Genomic DNA, 14794 nt, shown 5'->3' on the forward strand with positions numbered 1-14794 from the left:
ATTAATCTTTGTCACACTGAAAATGTTATGGCATTTTCAATTGAATTCCACCGCAAGGACAGATACTACAAAGACTTTGTCCTCTCTCTAGGTTCTTCTTTTCTCCTTCCTCTTACCCCAAACAGTAACAGCAGATGGCCACCCTCCCCGAGCCTGGTCCTGCGACAGGCTTCTTCCTGATAAAAGGGAGTGTTTTTTCCCCTCACCATGGTCACCAAGAGCTTGCTCAGCGGGGGCCACTGGATCATTAGGTTTCTATGAGTAATGTGTGTATGAGCACTGTAGTGTTTTGGTTATATATGCCTAAATAAAATGGGGGCACCATTAGGGTGTTATTTATAAAACATTTATTTAGCATACAACTGAGATGCATTTAAAATATTTACTCCAGTTTTCCAGTAAAATGTTCAAACATCTGTTACAATCATTGCTTTCTTAAATCAGCTGTGCGGTTTTTTTTAAACATACACATTCATGCCAGCTGGTTTAATTAAAAACAACAGTCCCATATATTGTACCGTAATAGGACAATGTGTCGTTACTTGTAAAGTTAATGAAAAGAAAGAGATGCTATGACAATATACAATACACGACGTATTGAAAACTACCATATCAAAGTACATGAAATGACAGACCCCTGTTAAAAACTTAAGACAGACATCAAAATTTCTTCCAGATGCACATATCCAACAAAAATAAATACTGATGAAAATGTTTAAAATATTCTCAATGAGTGCTTTCCTCAGAAGAACATTCTCATCTACAGTAGCGGAAAATAGTACCTGAAAATGACAGCATCCCTTTTCTGTGAAATACACTGGAGTAGAAATGAATATAAAAATCTAATAAAATACTCTTGATAAGTCTTTTTTGTTCATAAAAATCACTACAGAAATGAAAAGTGATTGTAGCTTCTAAAATAAAACAAAAATACAAACTGATTGTCTGACATACAGAAAACATTTTTTCTTTTTGGCCATGAAGTCCAAAAATCTCTGCAGGGCAAAGTGGCATCAGTGCACTGTCCACTACAGTTATACCACATTTAACACCCATTGTGTTCATTTGATAGATATGCACCAACACTGGCTTTAGAATAAAATGACAAAATAAAATAAATACAATCTCAAAACAGGTTACCCTTCTGCATTCCCAGTGTCTTGATAGACTGTTTGTAAACAAATGATGACTCGTTAACCCGAGTCTGTTTTTGATCCAGCTCACTGTCAACAAAGGAAGAGCTAGTCTCACCTAAGAGATGTTAATTAGGCACGGTTTCTTTGATGTTACGCCTGCTGACCCCCATCATCACCTTCTTCTCTGTGTGGCGTCTTGTTGAACAGACATGATGCTCTGTTTTAACCTCTTTGTAAGCAAGTGACTTGCTCTGCCGCAGTAGGTGTGGGTGGTTGTCTGCAGCGACGTCTCCAGCGGTCGAAGCAGCGAGGTCTCCAAGTTGTCGCCGAATTGGTACTAGGATCAAAAGTAAACATGTTCAGCTTTCCTACTCCTCATTTCAGACATCAAACAATAAAAACTGCCTTTTAATTGCATTCTTTCCATGCCCACGTCGTTTTCGGCTGCTGCACCAACTTAAAACGCAGCTCTTCTCGTTCTCCTGACATTACTCAAAAAATGCCTTTAAAATAAATAAATAAAAGCAGCACAAGTGTTTGTTTTTAACACCTGTTGTTTCCTGTGACAGCTTAAAGAAAAGAAAAAGCACAATGACAACTACATTCATCTCACATGAATTAAGTGCCACATTTATCACCGTCACTTCCAGACAAAATAACATTCTGTTTTTGATTCGTATCTGTCAATTCAGAGTGTGTTCGAGTGATGAATATCTATTACCCCAACTATTCGCAAATGGGCTTAATAAGACGTGACAGCGTCGGGGAAAACTACAGCTGCTGCATTCCAGATATGCTTCATTATTGTATGCTTTTGTATCGCCAAGTAAACGGCAAAGGAGGGGGAGAAAAAAAATTTAAAAAGAAACTTTCAGCTTCCTCTGTGAATGAATATTGGCAGCCAAGGCTTTTGTCACGTACGGTATGCAAATAAGGATGTGTGCCTTTCACTTTTATATTGAGGTGCACCAATCTTTTACTGCTCGAGTAAATAAGGGAAATCACTATTTTACAACGTCTTATTTGACTCGAGTTTGGCAAAGTATTACATTACTCAAAGCGCACTTTCTTTATTATCTTTCATATAGTGCAGAAGGCAATAAAATACCATTAACAGCCTCCTATTGATTTTTATGTGGATGTGGCGGGTGCGTTGTCCACACAGCCATCATGATGTCTCAAACTAGCATCAGCACTAAAAATTTTACAACTCTTCTGTGGGCTTGGCTGGGTAATGGTAGTGCCCTTTATTGCAAGCTCCTCTGCTGGCTGAGAGAGAGCCTGCCTTGGGAACTAGGCTGACTAAGGAGGTCTCGGTTGGATCGAAATTAGAGTTTGTTCGAGAATTGCCTGCGCCGAGCTTTGGGATGATAGCCTCAAAAGACTGGAGTGGGAACAAAGTGGGAGGAGACTGTGGAGCTGAAGCAACTGAACGCTCTGATAAAAAAAATAAAAGAAAACTTGAGCAGAACAGCTAAAGATAAAAACAAAAGGAGAATCATTTTTAAAAGATCTTCAGATCTCTCTTCCAATACAGCGACTGTGAAACACGGCCCTTTATCTTAGAAACATCTTCTCAACTTTTTGCTTACTAATGAGAATCCGCAGCACTCCTCTGCCTCCTAAAACCTTGTGGATATGGTATGTGCTGTATGTGTTTCTGTGCTGTCTGAGAGACTGATGGAAGCACGAGGACCGAGTGCCCCCATAATGAAGCCTGCTCGTTTTCTTAATGGCTGAGAACATTGCCCGCACTGATATCGGCCTGGCTCGGCCCTGTGGCGGTAATGGATGGAGACCAGCTAATGAAGCTTCCCTTGCTCCCCCCAATTGCTGCCTGCATGTTGACCGGTAAGCTGAAATCAAAATGAGCAGATCGCAGGGGAGCTGCCAGCAAAACAGTGAAAGAGCTCTCAGGCTCATCTGCTTGCTCACTTATGATACAAGTGCTGCATTTTAGCCTTTCAAGGCCTATAAGCTTAAACACATTTCAAGTTTCCAGATGCTTTTTTGTTCAGTCTTTATTTCCAGGTGGCGTCCTGTGTCCAGACTTAAAGATGCTATGTTGACACTTTTTACAGGTGTTAAATCAAAATCAGACCTAGCCAGTTGTTTCAAACGGGTAAAAATCACACCTATGTTATTTACATCAAAATGCCCAAAAAAACAATAACAGACTAATCCTACGAACATACACTGATTAGGCATAACATTATGACCACCTGCCTAATATTTTGCTGCCAGAAAGAGGCCAGACCTATCGAGACACGGAGTCCACTTGACCCCTGAAGGTGTGCTGTGGTATCTAACACCAAGATGTTAGCAACACATCCTTTAAAAGGTGGATCCTGTATGGATCAGACTTGTTTGTCCAGTACATCCCACAGATGCTTGAATAGATTAGGGGTTGACTTCCAGAACCTCAAAGTCATTACGCACCTCAAACTATTCCTGAACCACTTTTGCATTGTGGCAGGGCGATTATCCTGCTGAAAGAAGACACAGCCACCAGGAAATGCCATTTCCATGACGAGCTTACAATGTCTGCTGTATTGCTTAAGTACATGTCAAAGTGACAGTCACTTGGATGGCAGAACCCAAGGTTTCCCAGCAGAACATTGCACAGAGCATCACACTGCCTCTGCTGGCTTGAAAGAAACGGTTAGTGTCATTCACTTCACCTGTCAGTGCTCACAGTGTTAAAGCCTGATTGGTGTATACTGTTTGTGTCATCAGTGCCGAACAAAACAAAACAAAAAAAAAAAAAATCACACTCTGTGACATGAGTCTTCCATTACATAAAAACCCCCAAACACAACATAGCCAGAGGAGCTGTAAATCTTCACAACACTGAAGAAATGATCTAGATAGTTAAAATACATGTTTGTGACCTGTATTTAAAGATATACAGTCAGTCTTAACAAAGTGAAAAATATTGACAGACAATTGGTTTCAGTCCTTTCACCCAATTTGTGGACAAAGTGACAAAAAGCCTTTTTCTGGAAAGCAGCCACATTCAATAGTAATTAAATAAATTCAGCTTTGCGTAGATTTGTCAGGCATTTGTGTTCACAGTGGTATAAAATCTAAGTGAAATGACCTCTTTGTCTAAACTGCATGTGAAAATGTTTGAATAAATGCCTTAAATGTTGAGAAGCAACAACTTTGGCTTGAATTTTTAACCTTGCAGTTAATAGGATACCAAGCAACCGTTTCACTGACTAAAACTGGATGGAGCCGACATGCCTGATTTGGAAGACCAAAGACAGGATGATGAAAATGTTTAACAGGCTATTGATTAAGCACTCGTGGATGGAAGCATCTATAAGAGAAAAGCACTGACCTGCAGTGCTTATTGATAATGTAATAACTGGCAATTGTTTCTCCAAAATAATCTGGTCTTTCTACACAACTGCCCTCAAAGAGCAATTTCTCACAAGAATAAACATGTCCCATGATATATTAAATATCTTCTAACTTTTTCCAGTCAGTTATTTCAAGAATGTGTTGTAAACTTTTGGAAGAATAAATGTTTTAATACCTTCAGATATGTGGCTAATTTTCATATTTGATTTTTTAAAATATTTCTTACATTTGAAAACTTCTAAATTAACATACAAATAAAAATGATTTCATAATCTGTTTATTTTCTATGAATTAAAACTGTGTCTGTTCTTTGAATGATTGCGGTTTAAAGATTCCAAGAAATAAACAGACACTTGTAACGCGTTTCTAAATGATTAAACTTCTGATAAAAACCCCATTAGGTTTACAAGAAACCACTGATCGATCACAATCCACACAACGTTAACGCCCCAAGCCAAAGATGGAAGAGTCGGCAGCATCACTGAACGGGCAAATTTCACTGGCTGACTGCCAGGTCCCACCCCCAGGCGTGTGCGGCTGTCCCGAGCAGGGGGTTTACCCTCGCAGCCGAGAGGTTTCCTTGATGAAGACTTGGGGCAAAATATTTGCTGTTTATTTGGAGTCTGTGCTTCGGAAACCGTTCAATAAATTACATTTCTTGACATAGTTTTGAGGGATATTTGCAAACTGTGAACCACTGAAACACTGACAATAAGTGCAGCTGTTCTTTGTAGCAACATTTCTTAGCTACTTTAGTGTACAGCTTGGATTCTCAATCTGCGTCTTTGGCTGACTTTCTTGCATGCTGTGTCTCATATACTTCACTGAACAGAGTTTTCCATAAGAAGGAAGGACACTTGAATATTTGTTCCCCTTGTAAGGTAAGGTAGACTTCTGTGAAGATGCCCGTACCTTTTGAATTGCTTCATAGACAGCTCGAAATGCTGGCTGTTTGTCGTCATGATAAACTCCTCTGTTACCATGGAGAATAAAGACACCTTCTTGTTCAGCCTGTTGACAGTTGCTGCCATAGATACAGTGGTCTGGACGGTAGTTCCACTGGCAGGGAAACATATACAGGCTTTCTGTAACACAGTAAGATGAGTGGGTTGACAATGATTCAAAAGAAAACCATTAAAATCCCTGAAATTTGTACTTGACAGTAAACATCCAAAAGAAGAAGCTTCTTTAATTAATCTTTGTCTGCTGGTCTGACTTAACTATCATGACACACAATAACGCCATGTATGTGGTTGCACTAACCTGGGTTATGGTGGAATATGATATTAAGAAGGTCCTGGTCACCCCAGGTGATGTTGAGCTTATACTTCTGGAGAAGGGGCATCAACATTTCCTCCCACTTTAGTGTAACTGTTGTCATGTCATTCTGGAACGAAAAAACGCAGAAGGGATGTGTGTCCTTTTGATTCTAGAAACCATAAACATGCCATTTTAGCCAATCAATCATTTGGGGAACACTTCCCATCCACGCAAAGGGAAGGGACTGTCTGTCAGCGAGCTCTCTAGGAAGCTTTAGCACTGAATTACAAGAGTGACCTCAGCTGGTCAATTTTGGTGGTGCAGAACAGCTAAGGATTTAAGAACATTAGACAGCTCTAGAGGTTTCAGTCAAAATGCAAAACTAACATGGAATTGAGAAAAACATGCCTAATGCAGTCCTTGTTTTAAAAACAGTACTTATTTAGATATTGTATATTAAAGGCCATTTTATTAATCCTTTATTTATCCAGGTAAAAAAATCTCATTGAGATTAAAAATCTCATTTCCAAGAGAGACCTGGCATCATGGCAACAAAAGTCACATACCACATAGGTATATAACATTTAAAACAAATACAAATAAATGTATATCATGACCAAACCCTTTTTAATAGCTGATACACTTTCACATATATCATGACACAATGCGGTATAACCATTAGGCTGGTTAATAAGCAACAGATTTATCTTTACCTTGAAAAATTTTTCCCTGAGGCGTGTCATGTTCATGAGCATGACCCCTGAGTTGATGCCTGTCTTGCCGTAGTAAGGGTGGCGGGCAAAACGATTGTACCAGCCGATACGTGGTTCCTCATGTTCTGGAGCCATGGCAGCTAATTGCCTTGAATTGAACTGAGAAAGCAGAGCCCACATGTCTTCTACTGGCTGCAGAAAAATAATGTCTGTATCTACATAAAGCAAGGAGTCTACCTCCTTCAGAATCAGCTGCAAAAGACATATAGAAAAAAAAAAGATTAGTATATTCTGAAAAAGCATTACTGTATTAAGCTATCTGAATGTAAAAAGATACCTACTGGCAGAAAAAGCCTCTGAGAGGCACAGGGTTTGAAGAGTTTCTTCCATTCTCTTGCATTCTCCTTGGGAAAAGTGATAGGGTAGATGCTGGAATTAAACCTTGCCCGAACTCTCTGAGGCCACGATTCCAGCTGAAAAAAGAAAAAAACAAACAAAAAACAGAAAAGCACTAATGTTTAATTGCATCTCTTTTTGAGCTCTTTCATTCATTATGCATCTTTGTCTTTAGAACAAAAAGCACCAAAAACTGGGTAAAGACTTTACTTTCTTCCTTACTTAGTCATAACTGGACACTTAATGCTGTTTCTCCTCTGAAAACCATGAATTGTAGAAGACTAGCTCCTTGATACAGTTTGCAAATGTGTGTTTTTAAGCAGCGGTCCCCAACCCCCGGGCCACGGACTGGTACAAGTCTGTGAGTCGTTTGGTACTGGGCTGCGAGAGTTGAGGCTCGGGTGTGAAATTTATGGTTTTCCGCGTTTTTAATCATTATTTTTTTTATCATTAGCTCTGTTTCCCTGGGTCTTTTCCCATGTGTTATGAATACATTTTTTTGGTACTGGTTTTATTTTGTTGTATTTATCCACGACACCTTAAAGGCCACTCGGTGAAAAAAATAGTCGGACATAAACGAGTCTGTGGCACAAAAAAGGTTGGGGACTGCTGTTTTAAAGCAGATATCTTGAAAACAGGAACGTGACAGGAAAGTGACAAAAGTTACCTGCCATGGAAACCTGGTATTTCCACCGGAAAACAAGACCAACCTCAGGTTTCTTTATAGCATTGTAGCTAAGCTGCCAAAAAGCCATAGATCTGTTGAGCCTTGTATTGTTATAGCTCGCTAAGGTGACTCTGAATTAATCCTCAGGTATGTTTTTACAGGCCAAGGCTGCTAGGATACCTTTCAAGACACATTTAGTAACGCTAATCCTTTTTGTTTGTTTGTTTGCTTTTTACTTGCTGGTTTCCAAGTGTTTTCTCAAACAAAATTAAAAGATTTCTCTGTACTGTTAAGGGGCCTGAGATGACCATTGTTGTGAAGTTGCACAGTATGAATAAAAAAAAAAACTGCAAAGGAACAGTTGGGCTATGAGTTGAGATGGGTTGAGAAGCATAGCAAATGAAACCACATATGCTTACAGTGTTTCTGAAACTCTTGTGAAGTTCATCCTCAGCAAAGATGTAAAAGTGCAGAGGCTTTTTGCTGAAGAGAACAGCAGACTTCAACATGGTGATTGTTTCCTCTAGCCTGGGGCCACAGGCCACAACAGCCAGGTGACTCCTCTCATCCCTGCTTTCTGCCTTCACTGCAGAGTTTGACCACTCACTAAGAGTCAAGAGAGAGGTGGAAGAAGAAAAAAATTAAGGTGTTTATTTTTACATTAGAATGGATACACTGGCAAGTGCAAAAGAAAAAGTGAGTCTCAGCTGACTGGTACTCAGCCCTGTAGGGTTGGAACTGTCATTAGATTTAACAGAGGGACTCAGAAGAGAACAATCATTCATACTTTTTGCTGCCTTCAAGTGCTTCTTGTGAATTACTGCTTTCACGTTTGGACATAATGAATGTAGCCTGTCATATTCAATCATTTCCATGTATGCACAGAAATGTTTACTGTATGGAAAACCTATTTACACAAATACAATAAGCAAAATGTTATATTTTATTCAGACCTCAAATTTGAACTGGTTGTTTCCAGCCTTGATTAAATTATACCACAAAAAACCTTTTATTATACATAAAATGAAAGATTTAATGCTTTAATGCTGTGCTAGTACGCAGGAATGCAAAAACTCAACAGTCACACAGAACACTGTGGATGCAACAGTTATCAAGCATGTACTCTGAACTGTGGACCTACAAAGTAGGTGAAAAGTGTAAAGCTGGAGGCAGTTGATTATTGCAACATGTATCATTCATAGTTTCACAAAATCAGGCATACCTAAAAGATGATTCCAATAAGCAGTTCACTCCACAAACATCAGCAGGCAGTCTCCAATATGGATTCCAGTAAGAAACTGACTGTGACTTACACCTGACAGAATAGAAACATCATCTTTTGGATCCTCAGAATCAAATCTCTCTCTCGGATATCAGTAGTGTTTTGCGATTTTCATTAGGATTTGTTTAACATGTGGCGGTCCTTTAAATCCAGCCTAAAGCTAACCTTAAGCTGATCGGTTATCTAGCAAGCTAACAGGTGGTAGCTAATGGTTGTTTTCAGATTATGTGGTGAAAAACGGCACAACTAAAACACTGAACATTTTAACTTATCCAAAACTCGCCAAATTACTATTTGTTTGGTAGCTGGCTAACGTAAACTTGGTAAACTAGGTTTTACGATACATGTATCGGCTCGTACACGCTAGCTGAAGCAAGTAAACTAACGTTAAACTGCAGCGGTATGCTGAAGGTGCAAATGAAGCTGTAACAAACAGGTAAAGCTAACTTCTACTCATTTTTGTAGTTTAAGTGTAAAATTGGTTGACACAGCTAGCTAAGCTACCTGTCAAGCCCTTCTTCGCGGTCTCGGAGGCCTTCCAGGCCTGGCCTTTTCCTGAGAAGGTGCCCGGTGTCATGACTTTTCCTGCCGGGTATTCCGTGTTCTTTTACTCTCCACCCGTCTCTGTCCTCTAAGGTGGAGGCTAGCTGATTGAACACATACAAAAAGGAAAAGAAGACGAAGATCATGCACAGGAGAAATGTGTGAAGATAGCATCGCATCTTGCGCTTCAGATTTTATAGGTTAAAGAAACATTTTCATGTTAAGCTTAGCTAGCTATCGCACGACATATCACCAGCTAGCTACTTTATCTCATTAATAAGTCAGAAAGTAAGCAGACAGACACAGTTGGTGTTTACAGTTTCAGCCCCACCCACTTCTGTTACACGTGTTTTGTCTTATCAGCCATCTACCTACACTGTGACACAGTTTACAAGTGGCACATGCAGGGCAGAGGTGGAGTCATTCACAATTACAGCACACATTGTAGAAAAAAAACAAAACAACCAAAACCCATAACGATTCTACAATCAGTATCATGCCTTCTTGAACTAAATTCAGGGAACCCTCAAAGCGCCAACTGAATACACGAGTAATGAAGTTTTAAACTTAAAAGCTTAGACAAAAATAGTCTCATTTATGAAGTGGTGGTACATATTTAAATCTCCTGTAGTTACTGGTGTATAAGCAGTATTTTAATGTATTAATGCACCATATTTTATATCCGTGTCAAATGTGCAATACTTCTCTGAAGAGCAGGGAGAAGTGTGTGTGTGTGTTAATAAACAGGTGGAAATATGAAAGGACCTCAAAATTGCATTTGTGTTCAGTAATTGCAGAAATTTAACAGTTCTTTTTGATCATTAAAAACAAAAATAGCCAAATATCTACAACTTACTTTATTCAACATCATTTTACAATATAAACCATTCTATAGATTAGATCATGCTCAACTCTACCAAGTGAAGGAGAAGCATACCGAGAATAGCTCATCAATATTTGTACTAAAAAGTTACACGGTAAACATTTATTGCATTCAATGGGATTAAAAAAATGACAGGCCAGAAAAACCAACAGTGTTATGATTTATGATAATGGTAAAATTATAATGCTTTTTTTTTTTTAAACAAAAAAACAACAAAAAAAACCAAAAAAAAAAAACCCAGAAACATTCTCATCAACAAAGGTTGACATTAAGTGCAAAACACAACAATTTTCAGAGGATGAGCTACAATTGTGAGATGAAGACACATTTCTTCCACAATACATCATTTAATCTGTGGTGTAACGACAAACTGAAAGCGATGCTTGTGTGACACTGAGGTGTTAAATGCAAGTTGCCACAGCACGTGGCGCAGTTCCTCTGACGTCCAGGATTTAATGCTACAGTTCCTTTTTCTCAGTTCATCATGATAGATTTTGCTGCAACAGGTTTTTGAACCAAGCAGACATCTTACATATTGACTCCTGAATTGTTTTACTATTGGAAGGCACTGGAAAAAAAAAGTGAATGCTATCATAGTGGCATTTATAGTATTATTAAAATAATGTGCATTTTGAAGTTTAATCTCTGACTGAGGTTGTTGAGAGTGCAGGAGAATGGGTTGTGCTGACCAGGGCTGTGGATGTTAGTGAGTCTCTCCGTTAACTGACGAGCTTTCCCCACGGGGCGAAGAGCATCTGGAGACACCTCGTTCAGTATTATCAGAACTTGAGCCGCTCAGATTGTGTTGGTCTCCTGAGGCAGTGGTTACTGGAGTGGACGTGGGTTTGGCTTTCTCCTTAAAGTCTGTGATTATTACAGTCAAGTCTCCAACTGTGACCTCCAGATGCTGGGCGCTGCTCCTGTCTATGTTTTTTAACCTGGGCCTGTTGAAGGAACCCAAAACAAATGGGGTCTAAGTACAGCTTAAAGGGTAAAAAACCTTTCAGTAGCAAAAGAAAAGGAAAAGCAAAAAAGAAAATAAATCAAGGATTACTAAATAGAGTGACCCATTCATTGATTTCTTTGGAAAACAAATTCTTTACCTCATCTTTTTATAGCCCTTCTTTTTCAGTGTAGGTTCTTTATCACTTTTGTCTTTCTCTGATTTTTCTTTCTTCTCCTTTTTGGGATGTGTTGGTGGGGGAAACTGCTGATTTACTTGCTGTGCAACCAGCTGAGAAACAGGCCGCGGTTTTCTAAAAAAACAAAATAAAACAAAACAAAAAAAAAAAAACTTTGAGTTATATCAATTATTAATCTCTGCCTCTCTTCCACAGTGTCACTAATGCCCTGTCTTCCTCCCCTGACCCCCAACCTGTCGACGGAGATGTCTGCCCCTCTCTGAGCCTTGTTCTGTCTGAGATTTCTTCCTATTAAAACTGAACATTTTAACTTTCCTACTGTTGCCAAATGCTTGCTCCTGGAGGATTACCTAATTGTTGGGATTTTCTCTGTATTATTGTAGGGTCTTTACCTTGTAATATTATTATGCTTTGAGGTAACTGTTGTTGTGATTTGGTACAACATAAATAAAATTAAACTGAATATTTAGATCACTCAACCAGTAAGTCGGGTGAGTGAGAGGTTTAGACTGCTTGACTGTGTGTATTAGGTAATTAAAACAAATTTGTGTTAAACTCTTGTCATCAGTGTGTTAAAATGGGCTCCACAAGTTGATGTTATCCAAGCAAGTAGAATCATTCAAAAGGTTTAATCTTAAGCTGCTGAAGCTTAACTGGAGCATTGGAACAAAAAGATAGAATATTACATAAACAACAGTGATTGAATTCACAGATTCATATATATTTCTGATAAACTCTGCAATGTATTTTACAGAGCAACAACTGTAGACCCTCCTTCCCCACCAAGAACCTTTCAGTCTACATCAGCTGGGAAAACGTGTAAAGAGTTTTGCTCTCATGGTACAGCCACGTTTTAGTTTTACTACAATGACACAGACAGCCGCACGCTTGCACCCTATCAGGTGGACTTCTAAGAAGTATAATAGGAATGACGACTTGTCTGTTTACACCCACAACAGAATTTAATCTCTGCTTTATTAGTCAGAAAATTTAGCGACTTTTTGCTGTTCTCTCATTACTTCTTCAAATTGCCATGGCTTCATTTGGCAGTGAAAAAGGCACTTGTTACAATTCTAATACACTATGAAATTTGTTTTGTGACAATTCTCAATCTAATTTTGCCATGATGTCTTTAGACTTCCATGTAACCTTCAGTAATGGATCGACCTGACTCTTGGTCCAAGCAAATACATTTACAGTCTCACCTTTGCAATTAATTTTCTTCCTCTGTAGTCTTTCCTACAAGGAACAAACCCTATGCTTTATGTTTACACCTGCAGACACATGGCCAGTGTAGAAACTGGAAAGTACTATGAAGCGAGTTCAACATACCCATGGTATCCATCCGTTACCTAATTTCAGTTATCCTAACAATGGTGATCAAGATAAGTGGTCACAGGAAACTGATTATCAACTTGCTAAATTAGTCCAAGGTTTCCTGATTTAGGTATAAGCGCGCTTACATGAAAGGGGTGGCATTGTGATCTGGCAGTCACACTGATTATTGCACTGGCAACTGAGCGGTTGATGTACAAGAGGAAGAGTAGACTATAATTTTAGAAGAAAAAAAAAATTACACATGCAATACAGCTGCTCCTGATAAAATCAGCGATGTGAGATAAAAATTACTGTAGACTATCAGACACAATAGGTAAGATTTCAAATGCTTTGGTCAAAAAGACTGGAACAAAAGGGGGCTAATAAAATTTAGCCTGTTTAAAGCTCATAAACAGCGCTGGTAGATTAGGTTCGCACCATAAGCAACCCAACCCCCCCTGGATAAACTGAAATCCTGCTTCCTCATACGGGCCTATGACATTGACATATTATACTATATGTCATATATAGTATATGACATAGTCTGACAATGTGTTAAATACTGGTCTGGTTGGAGAGTGGTTGGCTTTATTATGATTTAAGTATTTTGGAAGGTTATGTAAGGCTGTAGAGCTGTACCATTATGAGAGATAATTAAAATTTGGTGTGTCCTCTGTACTATGAATGAGGTGGACACAATATTACAACTACAAATTAAAGTATAATTCGATTGAATGTAATAAAACAAAACAAAGGGAAATATTAAGGTCGTAAGCCCAGCTACCAATAAAAACGCTTAAATAAAAGTTGTCACGCGTCAACATCACAAATGTAAAAAAAAAAAAAAAAAAAGGAAAAAAAAAGAATGAAAAGCGACTACGTGAATGAGGTTTCGCACAGCTGTGGGTAATTAAAGCAGTTATGGGGTAGGTCCAGTTTTTCTTACCGAGTTGACGTGCCTTTTCTGACATCACACATCATGCACTTGAACGCCTCAGCGCTGTTCCTGAATGTGCACACGCTGCAGTCCCAGTAACCATCGTCGGAGGAGGGCTTGGATTGCCGCTTTGGCCTTCAGACAGAAACAAAACAAAAACAGAGGGACAGTGGCAGTTTTACAGCGGGAATGGTGATTTGACAAACTACGTGTGCGACTAAGGTTACCGCTGGTGGAAATTAACCGTTCGAGGAAGTAGTTTCTGCTCAGAAGGCAGTCAGTGAAGCAAAGCGAGTCTTCACTTGACACAGGCAGTTGCCCCGTATTAAACCAGCAGCCAGCCGCCATGAACACTTCAGTAAAACGGCTTCATCCATTCACGGTGCTTTGCCTTCACGAATTGTCCGTTTAAGTCTAAATTCAAACACACTAGTGAAAGTTTTACCTCGTGGGACTCTTCTTGTCTCCCATTTTTTGAGAATCGCGGTCTTACAGGACTTGAAAAGGATCGATGTTACAGGTGAAAAGACGCATTTAGCTGCTGCTCAGCTGTCGGAGAAACTCCTGTCGAAGGGCGGTCACGTGCTGCGGGTTTACCCAATCACTTTAAATGTAATCACAAGCGCTATAAATGTGATTAAAAGTCTTATTACTGCAGTAAACCGCATGGAAATGCATACATGCTATGGTATATTTAATATAGTACGAGACAGGATTTTAAGAAAGACTAGAATCTTTTAGAGTAGGACTAAAAAAATATTTAGGCGTAATTCACTTTAATGTTAATATTTTATGAGATAAAAATCAACCAAAAAGCCTATCGATCTGTTTTGCTATAAAAAAAACCCCACACAAAATACAAAATACACACGGCGGGGAAATGTGTGCTTTACCACAGCTCAGGTACAGATAGCAGAAGAATAAAAAGAGTAAACCAAGAATGTAAAGTCAAGAAATACAAAATAAATAAGATAATACAATATACAATGCAATACAATATATACAACGGTAGCTGAGGTTCTATGTACACGCATACACGCGTACACGGGTCCTATTCCTCTGTGGGGCAACCTGCATATGGCCAATAAAGCATTCATTCATTCATACACAGTATGTATTATGGATACAGGGTTGTAGGAATATGCAAGTAAT

At 39.0% G+C, this 14794-nt stretch overlaps 2 protein-coding genes across 3 annotated transcripts; both read right to left on the reverse strand.

The window, feature by feature from the left end:
- Window positions 1–332: 332 nt before the first annotated feature.
- LOC120730044 (glucoside xylosyltransferase 1-like) lies at window positions 333–10086 on the reverse strand. Of its 2 annotated transcripts, XM_040026136.1 has the most exons (8): window positions 9325–10086; window positions 8761–8853; window positions 7958–8144; window positions 6817–6948; window positions 6476–6727; window positions 5766–5889; window positions 5415–5587; window positions 333–1473 (listed from the first exon to the last, which is right to left on the reverse strand). In XM_040026136.1, exons 1-8 carry the CDS (start codon window positions 9540–9542, stop codon window positions 1309–1311), a joined length of 1344 nt encoding a protein of 447 aa, XP_039882070.1. In that variant the 5' UTR covers window positions 9543–10086; the 3' UTR covers window positions 333–1308. The 2 variants fall into 2 exon arrangements, with proteins under 2 accessions (XP_039882070.1, XP_039882071.1); XM_040026137.1 differs by lacking the exon at window positions 8761–8853.
- A 121-nt stretch (window positions 10087–10207) lies between these two features.
- LOC120730045 (YY1-associated factor 2-like) lies at window positions 10208–14232 on the reverse strand. Its single transcript, XM_040026138.1, has 4 exons — window positions 14088–14232; window positions 13652–13777; window positions 11350–11502; window positions 10208–11190 (listed from the first exon to the last, which is right to left on the reverse strand). The coding sequence occupies exons 1-4, from the start codon at window positions 14111–14113 to the stop codon at window positions 10950–10952; spliced, it is 546 nt and encodes a 181-aa protein (XP_039882072.1). The 5' UTR covers window positions 14114–14232; the 3' UTR covers window positions 10208–10949.
- Window positions 14233–14794: the final 562 nt, after the last annotated feature.

This window comes from Simochromis diagramma, unplaced genomic scaffold, assembly GCF_900408965.1.
Source record: "Simochromis diagramma unplaced genomic scaffold, fSimDia1.1 OVJJ01000293.1, whole genome shotgun sequence".
Lineage (NCBI taxonomy): Eukaryota > Metazoa > Chordata > Actinopteri > Cichliformes > Cichlidae > Simochromis > Simochromis diagramma.